The 16,433-nt window shown below is 42.6% G+C and overlaps 1 protein-coding gene across 5 annotated transcripts in view; it reads left to right on the forward strand.

The window, feature by feature from the left end:
- Positions 1-16,433, forward strand: part of DOCK5 (dedicator of cytokinesis 5) — a 261,149-nt gene that overhangs the window by 116,930 nt on the left and 127,786 nt on the right. For all 5 annotated transcript variants that reach the window (XR_014060920.1, XM_081516237.1, XM_081516228.1 and 2 more), the window contains 4 exons: positions 7,013-7,161; positions 10,890-11,025; positions 12,239-12,396; positions 14,282-14,363. Coding sequence is in view for 4 of the 5 variants with exons in the window: in XM_081516237.1 (XP_081372363.1) it covers positions 7,013-7,161; positions 10,890-11,025; positions 12,239-12,396; positions 14,282-14,363 (525 nt within the window). In the remaining variant the exon portion in view is untranslated. The remainder of the gene's footprint in view (positions 1-7,012; positions 7,162-10,889; positions 11,026-12,238; positions 12,397-14,281; positions 14,364-16,433) is intronic.

Raw genomic sequence — 16,433 nt, forward strand, 5'->3', positions numbered from 1 at the left:
ACTGCTCCCCTCCCAGGGATATTGGGTGTCTCTTGGCATTGGCAGGTCGGTTAAAACCCCGATAAGGCTTCCCCTTTTGGCGCTGCCTTCAGTCATTATGAGGCACTGGGAAACCGAAGAGCAGGGCTCAATGCTCGCTTCACGCAGGGCGTGTCATTCATTCACACAAGCACACGGTAGAGTTAGTAAAGGAAAGCAGAAAACATGTGTACTGAGAAAGCAGAGAGGCTAGAGCTCTGAGTGTTCTTACTTTGTCCTGAAGATCCCGGACAAGCCCCCAAGATGATAGCTTACCACGAATGATGTCGGATTCATGATCTCTGAAGAAAAAGATTTAGCTTTGGAACCAGGGACCAGGCTGGATCACTTAAGAGCTTTTGTGTAGCGGAGTTTTATTAAAGTAAGAAAAGGGAGAGAGAGAGCTTCTGAGGTAGACATCAGAAGGGAGACGGAGAGTGCCCCTTTCACTAGTGTTAGCAAGCGAGTTATATATACTTTTTAATTAATTATTACAACAAATCAAAAGAGTGTCTCAAGTTTGTGAAAATTTTACCAGACCCACTCCCACAATTTACATTTTAGGATAACAGGATTAAAACTTAACAATAGAAAGATACTATCAGGCCCACTCCCATAATATACATTCTACCATATCAGGATTAGTCAGAAGGTTTTCAGGAAGGAGAAACTGTCCTCAAGCAGGATACATTGTTGTTGTATAATCCCTAGTACAGAGTTTAAACTGAGTTGTTTGTTGTATAATCATCAATTCTGGGTTTAAAGCAAAAAACGTTTTATGTGACTAAGGAATATAGAGGGAAAAAAAAGCGTTTGTCCCTTCCTCCGCCTTGAAAATTCCAGACCCCTATCTCCTCGAGAACCCCAGACCCTTTCTCCTCCTTGGAACCCCGGACTTCTTATCAGTCTGCCTAGGAATTGACTCTATCAGTACTTAAGCTGGCTTCATGGTTGAAACTGACATCTGATCACTTATTCCCAAAGGACAGAAAATTCCTGGAGAAACCTTTGTCCTGGTGTCAGAGTTCTTCATCTGTGGGTCACAGCCCTGTTTCAGTGTGTGGCTCTCATGAGAGGCAAGAGGAGATGGGATGATGGCCAGAACAGCGGGGGGTGCTTTTGGTATTTTTCCAGTTTTGTTTTCCTCTGACTTTGGTACCTGGCTTTTAGATTTCTTGCACTGCTTGCAAAAGCAAAAACTGTCTTTTACTGGAATCTTTTCTTTAAAAGCTGAGCTTTTGCTAGCCAGGCAAAGCCTTTGTCTGACAGAGAAAGCACTAGACTGAGTGGGAAGGTGTGGTTCCCGTCTTCCCAGAACTGAGGGTCAGTGCAGCACAGTACACAGAGAGACCTGGATACCATCCTGCATCCCACGGGGTCCAGATACTCGGAAAAGGCATGAGATTCATTTCGAAGAGCTATTATTATATGGGGGCAATTTGATATAGAGGTACCCCAGTGTGTGAATACATCAGAGTGAGATGGTCAGATACAGTTAATCAGGAAGTTGCTTAGAGGAGTAATTGAATTTAATATCTCAGCCATAGACTCCAAGACGCTTATTCTGGGGAACGGATCTTAGTGCCGGTCCCCTCATTTTACAGATGGTCGTATCCCAGAGGGAATAATTTGCTCAAAGTCACTTAGCAAGTTGGTGATCAAATTAAAGATAGAAACTAAGTAAGCTCTTGTACTTCCAGCAAAGAACATTTACATGGAAGAGGAGAGGTTGGTGAGCAGAGGAAATACTGTTTCTTTTGCAGAGGGAGAGGTGAGGTAGAAGGCCAGAGAAGAGGCTTTTGACTGTGGTCTGCATTCTTTGGGAAAGAAGATGGAGAATAGAATCTTGGTTTTCTGACACCCAGTGAGTGATACCATTGTCTCCATGACCCCGGAATGTCTAAATTACTCAATAGATAGTTTCTGTATTCCTGCTACTATTGAAGACAAAGCTGTTTTTCTTTTCCTCCTGTCACTTTTGTTTTTATCTCCAAAAATTCTTTTTTTTTTTTTTTGAATATATGATTTGTATTGGAGGTGGCTCAGCGGTAAAGAAGCTGCTTGCCCTTGCAGGAGATATGGGTTTAATCCCTGGGTCACGAAGATCCCATGGAGAAGGAAAAGGCAACCTGCTTCAGTATTCTTGCCTGGGAAATTCCATGGACAGAGGAGCTTGGCAGTCCATGGGGTTGAAGAGTCGGACATGATTTAGTGACTAAATAACAATAAGAATAGCTGTATAATTGATTTATAGTGTTGTGTTAGTTCAGGTGATTAGCAAAGTGAATCAGTTATATATACACATATACCCACACTTTTAGATTCTTTCCCCATATAGGTCATAACAGCACTGAGTAGCGTTCTCTATTAGTTATCTATTTTATATATAGTAGGGTTTATATGTCAGTTCCAATCTCCCAGTTTATCCCTTCCCTTCTCCCTGTACCCCCAGGTAACCATAAGAATCATCAAAAGATACCCAGAATAGAAATGTAAAAAGTGAAACCTCAAAGATCGCCAAGAAGGAGAAGTTTTCAGCAAATGCAGAAATATCTATACTGTCTGGTTGGAGGAATATTTAGATTTCTCTATCTTGCCTGGAAAATCCCGTGGACAGAGGAGCCTGGTAGGCTACAGTCCATGGGGTTGCTAAGAGTTGGACACGTCTGAGAGACTTCACTTTCACACACTGGAGAAGGAAATGGCAACCCACTCCAGTGTTCTTGCCTGGAGAGTCCCAGGGACGGCAGAGCCTGGTGGGCTGCCGTCTGTGGGGTCACACAGAGTCGGACACGACTGAAGTGACTTAGCAGCAGCAGCATTTTGTGTAGCTCGACAACTAAGGAGAACCTACAGCGTTGCTCAGAGCTCTCTACTCAGTGCTCTGTGGTGACCTATATGGGAAGGAAATCCTAACAAGAGGGGGTGTATGTATATGTATAACTGATTCACTTTGCTATGCAACAGAACATAACATAGCATTGTAAAGCAACTACAATGAAAATTAATTTTAAAAAGTTCCTCGAACTGAAACCACGGTGTCATTTTAAGTCCGAGATGTCACAGTTTGCTTTCTGTTCACTCCTGTGACCAGACTTGTGCTGACTTTTGCAGGGAGGATCAAAGACATTATTAAATACATTCTTTGCCCTCCTGAATTATGTGACAATGTGTGTGTGTGTGTGCGCTCAGTCACTCAGTTGTGTCTGACTCTTTGTGACCCCATGTACTGTATGAAGCCCCCCAGGCTCCTCTTTCCATGGAATTCTCCAGGCAAGAATACTGGAGTGGGTTGCCATTGCCTTCTCCAGAGGATCTTCCTGATCCAGGGATTGAACCCATGTCTGCTGTGTCTCTTGCATTGCAGGTGGATTCTTAACCCTCTGAGCCATCAGGGAATGCCTGCTAGTACAAAGACTGAAATTAGTAGGGCTAGAGATAGTAGGAGAGGCACACCAACAGGGAGTAAAGATGGAGACCTGAGTCCTTGACTCCTGGTTTTATAGGCAGAGCTTGATTTCCCCTCTCCTGTCCTCACTTGCTTTCCCAGGAATCCATAAAGTGTGAGGAACCAGCTCCTGCAGAGAATATCCTCTTAGAACAATCCTAGGAATGTGGTAATAAAATCCATTTTCTTACAGTCGGGAGACTGCATCCTTTGGTGTGTTCCAGCTTGTCTATTGGCACAGTGATCGCGAGAAGAATGGCCATGTTCATACTTCTTGGGGGGAACTCTTGGCAAGCCAGGCTGATATGGACAGGCAATAATTAAATTGCCTTGGATAGTGTCTAATATAATTGAGACCAAGAACTTGTGAAAAAGTACCCCACACAAAGAGCTGTCTCTCATAGGTAGTCCATGGAGACTTGGAGCTCTTTCTTTACGATATTATAAGACCTAATATCTTAATTAAAATGAGAAAATATTGGGGAGAAAAACTAGGAGCACACAAATAATTTGCAAGAAATAAAAGATCCTTTTCTGCCTAGTGGCTTTGAAAAGCAAAATTTTATGGGCTTAATTTCTCAGTTTGAAAGACAAGGAAATGGAAATATTTTATATGGAAATGAATGAATAAAAAAGCAGGGTTATTTTACCTTTTCTTTTCAAAAATGAGATTTTAAAAAAAGTTTCATTTATGCTTTTCTAAAGACTGATGAGGAAGAGACAATTCAGAAAATGCTAAAAGCCTAAAACGCAGGTGGTTTCATGATTTTAATCAGCTTTTGTGTTTTGTGCTTTTCAGATCATTGGTATTAGTAGTAGTTGTTTAGATGCTAAGTCATGTCTGACTCTCTTGCGGCCCTGTGGACTGCAGCCCACCAGGCTCCTCTGACCATGGGATTTCGCATGCAAGAATACTGGAATGGATGCCGTTTCCTTCTTCAGGGGATTATCAGAGAGTGTTGCAATCACAGATAAATGTGTTCTTCGTCTCTTTCCTCTATGTTTGCCTAGAACCTTGAACTTCTTGAAGGTCTCTTACCACTAATCCCATTGCTGTCTTCACTGTCTGCTCTTGGGTTAAGGACTCTTTACTCCACATGTACTCTTTCTCTTTTTTTTTTTTTTTAATTTACTTTTTGGCCACACCCTGTGGGATGCAGGATTCGGAATCTTAGTTCCCCTGTGAGAGATTGAACCTGCACCCCGTGCATTGGAAGGCAGAGTCTTATCCACTGAACTTCCAGGGAAGCCCCTACATTTCCTCTTTGTTCAGGAGTATCTTGAATATTTTCAGTCTTGATTGTTGTTGATACCTGGCCCAGGCATCTGTCCCTGGGATGGATGTAGAAGAGCATCACTAAGGAACGTGCCTGACAGCTGTCAGCCACTTCTTTGTGCGTCTTTTTTTTTTTTTTGGCATGGTTTTTACAGGAGATCGTAATATTCCTGGTAATTCTGGAAGTATCTGTTATCCAATTGTATCATGACTTTCCACCTATGAACAAAAAAAGAGGTCCCACAGTATACAGAGGGTGATGGCATATGTTGGTGTATCAAAAAGGATGCACAAAACAGTTTTTCCTGATTATTCTGTCTACAGGGGCCTCCTTCCACCAGGCACGCCCTATCATCTTGCTCTACCTCCTTTTTGCTCTTTTTCTTAATATTTATTTTTATTTATTTATTTGGCTGCACTGGGTCTTAGTTGCAGCATGTGAACTCTTTAGTCGTAGCATGTGGGATCTAGTTCTCTAACTAGGGATGAAACCCAGGCCCTCTGCATGGCAAGTGCAGGGTTTTAGCCACTGGACCACCAGAGGAGTCCCTTTCTTGTACTTTTTATCATTTCTGAAATTATCTTGTGTGTGTATACATATATATTATATGCAGGTAATTTATGGAAATATTACATATGATATTGTTGTATATTATTTAAATGTTCATATTTTAATATTTTTATGTATTTACATATATCTAAGACTTATTGCTGCCTTCTCCTTCTAGAATGTACAGGAATCTTATTTCTAGCAAGTGGTAAATGCTTATTGACTGTTTTTTTTCCTTTTTTAAATATAATGAATGAATCCTTTGGATAGAACCAAGGTATAGTGGTATGAATATCAAGCACTAGTTGGTTGTAAGTTCATTTTAGTTTAGTTAAGGAAGTTCTTAGTGAAGCCCAGAATAGGAGTTTCATTTATTCCAGGTCTAACGTTTTTCAGGATGGTCTAACAATTTTCTGGGGACTTTATAATAATGGGTCACATTCTCTTTTCAGTGATTCCGTATCTCTGAAATTACAGTTCTTTTCCCATCCAGAATTCATTGGTGTGGTACATTTTATTGAATGGCTACTCTGTACCAGCTCCTAGAGATGCAAAACTAACCTTGTTCTATAGGTTCTTACCATCGAAGGGGAGGGGAACACTAGCCAATGTGCTACAGGTAGAGCGCTGAGAGGAGCAAATTCCAGCGTTTGTGGGAGAGACAGCCAAGCCAGAGTTACGATTGTGAGGAAGAGACTTCTAAGATCCTGTTGGTGTCAGAATTAGCAGTTAGAGGAGGGTGTGTTGTGTGAGTGAGACGTGGAGGATTGAGGGGGGGGAGAGGAGAAAAGTGGTTCCAGGTGGAGGAGTCATGTTACTGTGAGGATCTTGAGCACATAGGAGAATACACATGGCTTTATGTGGAAGGAGCATAGATTTTTGAGGTAGTGATCAGTGTACAGTGTGGCTGGGAATGTGAGTATGAGCCAAGATGGGAAGAGACTTACAAAGTGATCTAGTGTGTCTGGAGGATGGTGGAAATCACTGGATGTTTTTATTGTTCTTTTTATTTTGGGCTGTGCTGGATCTTTGCTGCGGTACCTGGGCTTAATTGCCCCTCACTCAGCGTGTGGGATCTTAGTTCCCCAACCAGGGGTCAAATCCATGTCCTCTGCATTGAAAGGCAGATTCTTAACACCACCAGGGAAGTCCCAAGTGGCTGGTTTCAACCAAAGGAGGAACATGGGGAGAAGTTTAAGGCATGTGGATGATTGGTACACTTATGAGTTAGGACCAACCCTTCATCCTCTCCATCCTACAAGTGGTTATCTGTTTCTGAAGTTGCAGCAGAGGAGGAAGTGGGAATGGGTCAGGGCAAAGCCATCCCTAGTGATATAAAGAGGTCGCCTCAAAGTGCAGAGCTCACTCTGTGTATGCATGTTCAGTCGCTCAGTTATGTCTGATTCCTTGTGACCTCATGGACTGTACCCCACCAGGCTCCTCTGTCCATGAAATTTTGCAGACAAGAATACTGTATTAGGTCACCATTCCCTTCTCCAGGGGATCTTCCTGACCCAGGGATCGAACCCACATCTCCTGCATTGGCAGGAGATTTCTTTACCACTGAACCAAAAGAGGTCCCCCTCAAAGTGCACAGTGCATTATATGGCAGAATAATTGGTTAAATAACACTTTATAAAGGATCAAGGCAAAAGATGTTCTCATCTCCCATCATAGCATTTTTTTTGGTCCTTTCCTCTGCCTCATTTTCCCACCTTAGAACAACAAGGTCACGCTCTTCCGCCAGCTGCAGCAGATGACGTACAGCCTGATTGAGTGGCGGTCCCAGATCCTGTCTGGCACCCTCCCCAAAGATGAACTGGCAGAGCTCAAGAAGAAGGTCACAGCCAAGATTGATCATGGGAACAGGTAAATCAGGGATGACATCTCACTGAGAACTTGGAAAAACCCAGTCACATTCAGGCTGAGGACACACCTCCTGAAGGGCTTGTAATCTTGGAGTCACCAAAGAATAGTGCGTACTGCTCTCTTTCAGCTTTGGGAAACATTCAGTTGTGTAGAAGAAACTTTGCCTGTGCTCTTCATGGGCCAGCACAGGCCCTGTTCTGGATCTCTAGTCTCAAGGAGATGACAGATGAGCAGGGCATCTAGGGCTTGAATGGAAGCAACTCCACTGCCAGACAAACTCAGAAGGTCTGAGCATCAGAAACTGACAATTTCTGGGACCTGAGATAATCTCTAGCTTTATTCTTTTTTAAATTTTATTTTATATTGGAGTATAGTTGATTTACAATATTGTATTAGTTTCAGGTGTACAGCAAAGTGATTTAGTTATACTTATACCTGTATCTATTCTTTTTCAGATTCTTTTCCCATACAGATTATTACAGAATATTTAGTAGAGTTCTCTGTGCTATACAATAGATCCTTGTTGATCTGTTTTACATATAGTAGTTATATATGTTAATACCAGACTCCTAATTTATCCCTCCTTCCCTCTCTATGTTTATTCTAACAGTGGATTTTTTTTTACATTTTTTTATTGGAGTATATTTGCTTTACACTGTTGTGTTAATGTCTGCTGTACAATGAAGTGAATCGGCTATATGTATACATAACGTCCTCTCCCTCTTGGTACTCCCCTTACTCCCATGCACCCCTCTAGGTCATCACAGAACTCTGACAGTAGATTTTAAATCAGCAGCTTCATTCTCTCTCTTTCTCTTTGTCTTCCCCTAAGTGGGACTATTGTTTATGCTGTATGCAAACCAGATTTGCCAGAATAGTAAAGCATGTTTTTAGCTTCTATTATGTCTTCAATCGGAGAAGGCAATGGCACCCCACTCCAGTACTCTTGCCTGGAAAATCCCATGGACAGAGGAGCCTGGTAGGCTGCAGTCCATGGGGTCGCTAAGAGTCGGACACGACTGAGCGACTTCACTTTCACTTTTCCCTTTCATGCACTGGAGAAAGAAATGGCAACCCACTCCAGTATTCTTGCCTGGAGAATCCTAGGGACGGCAGAGCCTGGTGAGCTGCCATCTATGGGGTCACACAGAGTCGGACACGACTGAAGCGACTTAGCATAGCATAGCATAGCATAGCATGTCTTCAATAACCTCTATAACCTCAGTAACCTCTTAATTAAGCTTCTCATTGGCCCCGGCATATATGTAGGTTCCTGATACTACTGCCCTTTGGAAAATAAAAGATTCAATTAATTCATCAAAATTGATTGGGACCTGGGATTCAGCCCTCCTGCCCAGCTCTTTCTAAAACACTGGACTAGTTTCTCAGTTTTTGTTGATGACTCATTTGACATTTAGTTTCAGTTTCTGTTGTTGTTGTTCAGTTGCTAAGTCGTGTCTGACTCTGCAACCCCGTGGACTGCAGCACACCAGGCTTCCCTGTCCTTCACTGTCTCCTGGAGTTTGCTAAAATTCATGTCCACTGAGTCGATGATGCTATCAAATCATCTCATTGTCTGTCACCCCCTTTTCCTCCTGCTCTCAGTCTTTCGCAGCATCAGGGTCTCTTCCAGTGAGTCAGTTCTTTGCATCAGGTGGCCAAAGTATTGGAGCTTCAGTTTCAGCATCAGTCCTTCTAATATATATCAGTCCTTCCACTATTCAGGGTTGATTTCCTTTCGGATTGATTGGTTTGATCTCCTTGCAGTCCAAAGGACTCTCAAGGGTCTTCTCCAACACCACAATTTGGAAGCAGTGCTGGGAGATTCTTAAACAGCTAAGAGGGGATAAGCAGCTCCCTCTGGCACATATACTGCCAGTGTATTTTTGAGTCTTGGCACAGTGTGGCATCAGCCTAGTGTCCCCTGGTCTCTGCTACAAGATGGTAACATCCCACAAACAGCAGGACATGCCTGCCTTCTATTTCAGCTCTTGGAAGCAGCTCGAGAAATTAAGCTGCTCCATCGGTGCATCCATGATTCAGTCGATGAGAGGCCAACATGTGCCGTTGCTCATGATCCTGGGTGGCCTTTGGGTCTGGCTCCCATGACAAGGGACCTGACAGATTGAATCAGTTGATGGAGAAGCCATAATATAGGGCAGAGGGAAATTAGACATTTTTGCTTTCTTCCCAAAGACTTAGCACATGTCTTGGCACTATTATGCCTGAATTTTCTTGCCGTTTGGACATCCCCACTCCTAGAGTGCTAGTGCCTAGAATACTCACTGGGAATTCAGATTGCAGTATTGTGTTTCCACCACAATCCCCACCTTCTTAGAACTAAGCACAGTTTTTTCTGCTTTGGTGTTGGGCATAAAAGCCTTGGTGGGATGGCACCAGGCAGGGAGCCTATGGCCCTTACTATTGCCATGTAGCACCCAGAGCTACGTTTACTTAACACAGCCAGAGGTTTCCTGTGCCAGTTGCTGCAGTCAAAACTAACATTCATTGAAAGCATGATATATGCTAGATATTAGGTGCTTTATGTGCATTATCTCATTAAATTCCCCTGTAATCCCGACAGAGTGTATTTACAGATGAGGGACCCAGGGCTTTGCAAAATTAAGTAGATTACTCAGGGACTTCCCTGGTGGTCCAGTGGTAAAGAATCCGCCTTCCAGTGCAGGGGACTTGGTTTCAATCCCTGGTTGGGGAACTAAGGTCACGAGCCACAACTAAAGAGAAAGTTGCACGCTGCAACAAAAGATCCTGTCTTCTGCAGCTAAGACCCAACACAGCCAAATAAATAGGTTTTTTTTTTGTTGTTTTTTTTAAATGTAGATTACCCTTAATCACCTTGCTAGCAGGTGTTAAAACCAGGATGTAAATTTTGGTTCAGCTGACACCAAAGTCCATGTTCTGAGATAGATTTTGTGATAGCAGTGCCAGGACTTATTTCCTTGGTCTCCTTTAAGATAATCTTGAATGAAGTACTATCCCCCATGCCTGTGCTTTTAAGGAAATCAGGACAAGTCCCCCAGTATTTGAGCATTTGTCTTTCATAGAAGTTCCCATAGCAAACTACAGATGATTAGGGGGAAAGAAGCATTGGTTAGAGGATTTTGGTTAGAATGAGTGCCAGTTTTGCATTTTCCATTGAGGTTCTTGGGACCAAATTACTTTGCATATCATTTACAAGTTTGGGTAACATTATCCTAAATTTTTTAGCTTTGTTTTTGTTTGGAAAGAAGGCAGAAATTGAAAGGAGAAAATTCAGTGAGTTCTCGTCTTAACTTGTCCAGCACCCAGCCTTTCATCCGAATCGTCTGGGTTCTTCCATGAAAAGTCTTATTTTCTATTTCTGACTGTGCTGGGTCTTTGTAGCTGCACACGGGCTTTCTCTGGTTGTGGCGAGTGGGGGCAGCCCTCTAGTCGCAGTGTTCAGGCTTCTCATTGTGGTGTCAACTCTTACTGCAGAGCGCTGACTCTAGGCATGTGGGCTCAGCACCTGCAGATCTAGAGGTGAGGTTCAGTAGTTGTGGCGCATGGACTTGGTTGCCCCAGGATTTATGTGGGATCTTCCCAGACTAGAGATCAAACCGGTGACCCCTGCATTGGGAGGCAGATTCTTAACCACTGGACCACCAGGATTGTCCCTCCATGAAGATTCTTCAGAAAAGAGTCTGCTCCTGGTGAGGAGAACCAGCTGACCACTCCTGTGTTTCTAGAATGCTGGGGTTGGATCTGGTCGTGCGGGATGATAACGGGAACATCTTGGACCCAGATGAAACCAGCACCATCGCCCTCTTCAAGGCCCATGAAATGGCCTCAAAGAGGATTGAGGAAAAGATCCAAGAGGAGAAGGTGAGCTTCCTGAAATGTGCAGACCTTGGCCATGGAGGTTCCGTTTTTGCTATTGCTTTTGTGTTATTTTGTTCTTTGTTTGCTTGTTTGTTTTTAACGAAGGAAAGGGAGTCATTGACAGCAGAGGTGGCAATGTTGTTGAGAAGAAATATCCATTTTCTCATTTTAGAAGCAAAATATCACAAAAAGAACAAGGCAGTGGTATATGTTCTGACCTGGAAAGATTGCAAAGATATATATTATGTGGAAAAGAGCAAGATGCAAGAACCATGGGTATAAAATACTGTTATATGTATTTCAAAAAAGAATATACATCTGTACTTAACTTCTGTGTAGACTAACTCTGTAGTGATAGACAAGAAATTGACCATTAATGGATGCCTCTGAGTAGAACTGGGTGGGAGAGAGCCCTTTTGATTGTTTAAACTTTTGTATTTAGTCTATAGATTATGATTTCTAAAGGAAATAACAATAATATTTACAAATGAAGTTTTTGAGAGATTTTAAAAATTGTAACTGGACAGTAAATAAAAATTTGAAAGGTACAGAAAAAGAAAAAAAGTCACCTACATTATGACTGCCCAGCCATACTGATGTTTTGGTGTATGTTCTTCCAGTCTTTCTGTTCTAATGAGTAAAGAGTACTATTTATTTTCTTTAATTTGTAGGTTTAATTTTTTTTAGTACAGTTGTAATGACATTTCATTGTGTTTCTGTATCTAATGGCTAACTATGGCTGAGGACAGACCTGTCCAGTGGAGTCTTATTTATGATGAGTCATTCTCCCACAGAAAGATAATGAATCATGAATTTTATACTTTTGAGGTTTCCCCAGAAGCCATTGTGAGAGAGATGAGAACTTCTCAAAGCCATTAAAACCATGAGTTATAACCTTTAGATATATGCTTTTTAGACAGCATTTATTGAACTATTTGGCCTTTCACAGGACCTTCATTAAAATAATAATTCTATTTTGCTCACTTGATTACTTGTCTCCTTACACTTACTTTCTTAGTAAGTGCTTGTTTTGGGTGGTACTGGGTTGGCCAAAAAGTTCTTTTGTGTTTTTCTGTCTTCCTTATGGGAAAACCTGAACGAATGTTTTGGCCAACCCAATAATTATATCTGGCCCCGGTTTGGAGGCCAGTGTCTTTGCCAGTGTTTCCCATTTGCTGAAACCAAGATGATTTTCTTACCTGTCCTCTGTGTTCAGTCCATTCTGCAGAACCTGGATCTGCGGGGCCAGTCCATCTTCAGTGCCGTCCACACCTATGGCCTCTTCGTGAACTTCAAGAACTTTGTCTGCAACATTGGGGAAGATGCAGAGTTGTTCATGGCCCTCTATGACCCGGACCACTCCAAGTTCATCAGGTAGTAGAGACCCAGGTTGTCTGCCATCAATCTTGTGAAAATACCCAACCTTCACCTACCCGCCTCCCTGAGGATTTCTTTGCTGAGTTTGAGAAGCGAAGATGGAGAAGAAGGGGAGTATTTCAAGGCAGTGGAAAATCAACCCCGTTGGGCTGCTGTGCTTTTCTGAGTGACCAGTGAAACAGTGTAGTAATAGTTCATGTCTTCACTGGGTCTTAGAAATCACATAAAACTCATCAGAATAAAGAAGTTGTGGTACATATATACAATGGAATATTACTCAGCCATAAAAAGAAATGCACTTGAGTCAGTTCTAATGAGGTGGATGAACCTAGAGCCTATTACACAAAGTGAAGTAAATCAGAGAGAGATAAATATCATATGTTAACGCATATATATGGAATCTAGAAGGATGGTACTGATGAACCTATTTGCAGAGCAGCAGTAGAGATGCAGACATAGAGAACAGACTTGAGGACACAGCAGGGGAAGGAGAGGATGGGACGAATTGAAAGAGTAGCATGGAAATGTATATATTACCATGTGTAAAATAAATAGCCAGTGGGTATTTGCTGTATGATGCAGGGAGCTCAAACCCAGTGCTCTGTGACAACATGGATGGGGTGGGAGGTAGGAGGGAGGTTCAAGAAGGAGGGGGCATATGTATACCTATGGCTGATTCATGTTGATACATGGTAGAAACTAACAATATTATAAATATTGTTATAACTAACAATATTATAAAGCACTTATCCTCCAATTAAAAATAATTAAAACTCATCAGACTATGGCAACAGGGATGAAGGAATTCAAAAAACTGTAGGAGAGGGACAAGGGAGGGATGACCCAGCAGAGCACTGAGGGTTTTAGGGCAGCGGAACCGTCCTGTACGATACTGTCATAGAGGATGTGTGTCCTTACACATTTTTCCATACCCATGGAGTATCCAACACCAAGAGTGACCCCTAATGTAAACCATAGACTCTGGATCATAATGACATCTCAGGGTAGGTTCAGTGATTATAACAATGAAGCCACCAATCTGCTGGGGTTTGTTGATTAGGGGGAGGCTGGGCACGGAGTGCTGTGGTTGTGTTGTTAGTCGCTCAGTCGTGTTCGACTCTGCGACCCCATGGACTGTAGCCTGCCAGACTCTTCTGTCCATAGAATTCTCCAAGAGAGAATGCTAGAGTGGGCAGCCATTCCTTTCTCCAGGGGATCTTCCCATTTCAGGGATCAAAGCTGGGTCTCCTGCATTATAGGCAGATTCTTTACCATCAGAGCCACCAGGGAAGCCCGGGAATGGAGTGGGACATAGGAAAGTCTGTACCTTCCTCTCAACTGGCTATGAATCTAAACTGCTCTAAAAAAGTAATGATTATAAAATTTCAAAGACTTTAAGGAATAATAATAGACTTTGTTCAACCTACAGTCATCTGCTGCTGAGCAGCTAAGAAAGCATATTTATTATTGAGAAGATGGTTAAAATTGTTTCTAAAATAGAAATCTTATGGGAGTGTGTTGATGTGGATTCCAGGGAATGGATTTGAAACAATTCTTATAAAATTATATTCCTGATTCAGCAAAGCTGAAATTTATACAGAGGATTTGAGATGAAAGAAAGACTCCAGATAGAATCTGGTAGAATATACTGTGTCTGTGCCCATCTTGATCGGTGCTTGTCATGGGGCTGTACTTGGTGTGTCTCTAGGAACTGGGCTGCAGCCAGAAGACCAGAGAATGGTCATTGATGTGGTCTTAGTCCTGCCTAATGAATTTCACTGAGCTCTTCTGGACCGCCTTTGGACCCTATTAAGTTTATACTGAGAGCAGCTTCCTCCCTACTCAGGTGCTCACCGAGAATATTTTTCTTTCCTTTCACCAGTGAAAACTACCTAATTCGTTGGGGCAGTAATGGAATGCCCAAGGAAATCGAGAAGCTCAATAACCTTCAAGCGGTCTTTACTGTAAGTCCTACCTATGCTTAACCCTTTCCTTAGTTTATGATGTTTGCGAGTGCATGTGGTAAGTATATGGAAAACTTAAAAACTGAAAATAACAATTCTCATAATCCCTCTAGCAGGAATAAACCGCTCATTTATTCACCAAATATTTATTGAGCACCTGTTAGAGACCAGGCACTGATCTAGGCACTTGACATACATCAGTGAACACATCAGATAAGAATGTCCTGATTCTCAAGAGTTTTTTTTTTTTTGTCCCAAAGGAGCAGACAATAATAAGCGGTAATCAGGTAGATGAGTACTTTGTACTCAGGTAGATGAGTACTTTGTACAGAATGTTAGAGGTCATGAGTGCTTTGGGAGAGTTGGGAGTTTCTGGGCTGGGGAAGGAAGGCTTGCTGTCTTAAATAGGTAAGTCAGGGCTGCTCTCATTTAAAAGGAGCTTTGGAGTAAGAGGACTTCCCTGGTGGCTCAGAGGTTAAAGCGTCTGCCTCCAATGCGGGAGACCTGGGTTCGATCCCTGGGTCGGGAAGATCCCCTGGAGAAGGAAATGGCAAACCACTCCAGTATTCTTGCCTGGAGAATCCCATGGACGGAGGAGCCTGGTAGGCTACAGTCCACAGGGTCGCAAAGAGTCGGACACGACTGAGCGACTTCCCTTTCCTTTCCTTTCCTTTGGAGTAAGAACTTCCAGTTGAAGAGGGAGTAAGCTGTGCAGATAGAGAGAGGAATCTTCCAGGCCAAAGTTACTGCCTAGGCAAAGACTGGGCTAGACTTTTCTGTGGGCTTGTATTTTGATGGATTTTTCCCTCTCTTCCTCCATTTCCCCAAGGCAGGAGGTGTGCTGCTGTATATGGATTGAGAGCCAGGAAATGTACTGAGCTATAGCTTGGAATCTGCTGACTCTTTCTCATAGGCTAGGAACTCTCTTGAGATTCTCGTACTTTTTTTGACATCAGTGCTTGAAAAGCCCTGGAGCTGCTGCCAACTGCTCTGAGCAGTGGGTGGGTTTCCCAGCTCCCATTAAGCCTAAAAGAGATACTGATGCCCCTTCCTTTTTCCCTTAAGCCACGCCCATATTTTGTCTGCTTATTCTTCTTAGTCCCTCTTACAGCAAAGAAAACAAGAGTCTAAGATTAAAGTACCAAAGAAGTGATAGGAGCAGTGGTCTGCATGTTACCAGTTTCAAGCTTGCTCTGCTTGCCACAGGACAGGCCAGTAAGTCAGGAGACAAGGTGTTGAGGCAACGAAGAACAACTTTATTCGGAAAGCCAGCTGACCAAGAAGATGGCAGACGAGTGTCTCAAAATAACCGTTTTATCAGGGTCTGGATGCCAGTTTCTTTTATAGAACAGGGAAGGGGTGGAGGGGAGGAAGTCCATAAGTCTTTCAGATATCTCCTGGAATGGCCAGCTTCGGGGAGGGGATGTGTTCGGGGAGGGGATGTGTTCGTTTCTCCTGTCTTGAACCCATTCACAGGTGGACAGGATCTGGATGTTTCCCTGAACAAAGGCTCTGTGTTTAACCTTCAGGCAGAGGAGCAGGGATCCCTGAGGCAGCCCATTATGTATAGACAGTATCCTTTTAGTGAACAAAAGCTATGGGAAGCAAAGGGTAAAGTAAACAGATCCAACATGCAATCAGATTTTGTTCTTCCCTGTAACACCATTATAGGCTTATTCTTCCTCCTTCCCTTCCTTCCAACTTTTTGCTGTTCATTCCATCCATTAAAACTCTACCCCTAGGACAAGAGTGGTCTGTTTCTATCCCTGCACTGACCCATCCATACCTTTACCATCTAGTAAGTGTGGACAAAGAGTCTAGAACTCTTCCCCAAAACAGTATTTCCTCAATTCTGAGATATGTGATTTTTTCCCTGAAATAAAAAGACATTTATCAGTCAATATGTACATTATTAAAAAAAAAAACATTTAAAAAGATATTATTAAATTGTTGGTCCACCTTTTAATCAACACTGTTTTAGAATAGCTGTGATTCACTCACCCTCCATTCTCCCCCTACCAATTAGGCTCTTCCTATATACAAATTCATGTCCAACTTTTTCTGTTAGAT

Source organism: Giraffa tippelskirchi, chromosome 1, assembly GCF_054371585.1.
Source record: "Giraffa tippelskirchi isolate mGirTip1 chromosome 1, T2T-mGirTip1v1.2.pri, whole genome shotgun sequence".
In the NCBI taxonomy this organism is placed as follows: Eukaryota; Metazoa; Chordata; class Mammalia; order Artiodactyla; family Giraffidae; genus Giraffa; species Giraffa tippelskirchi.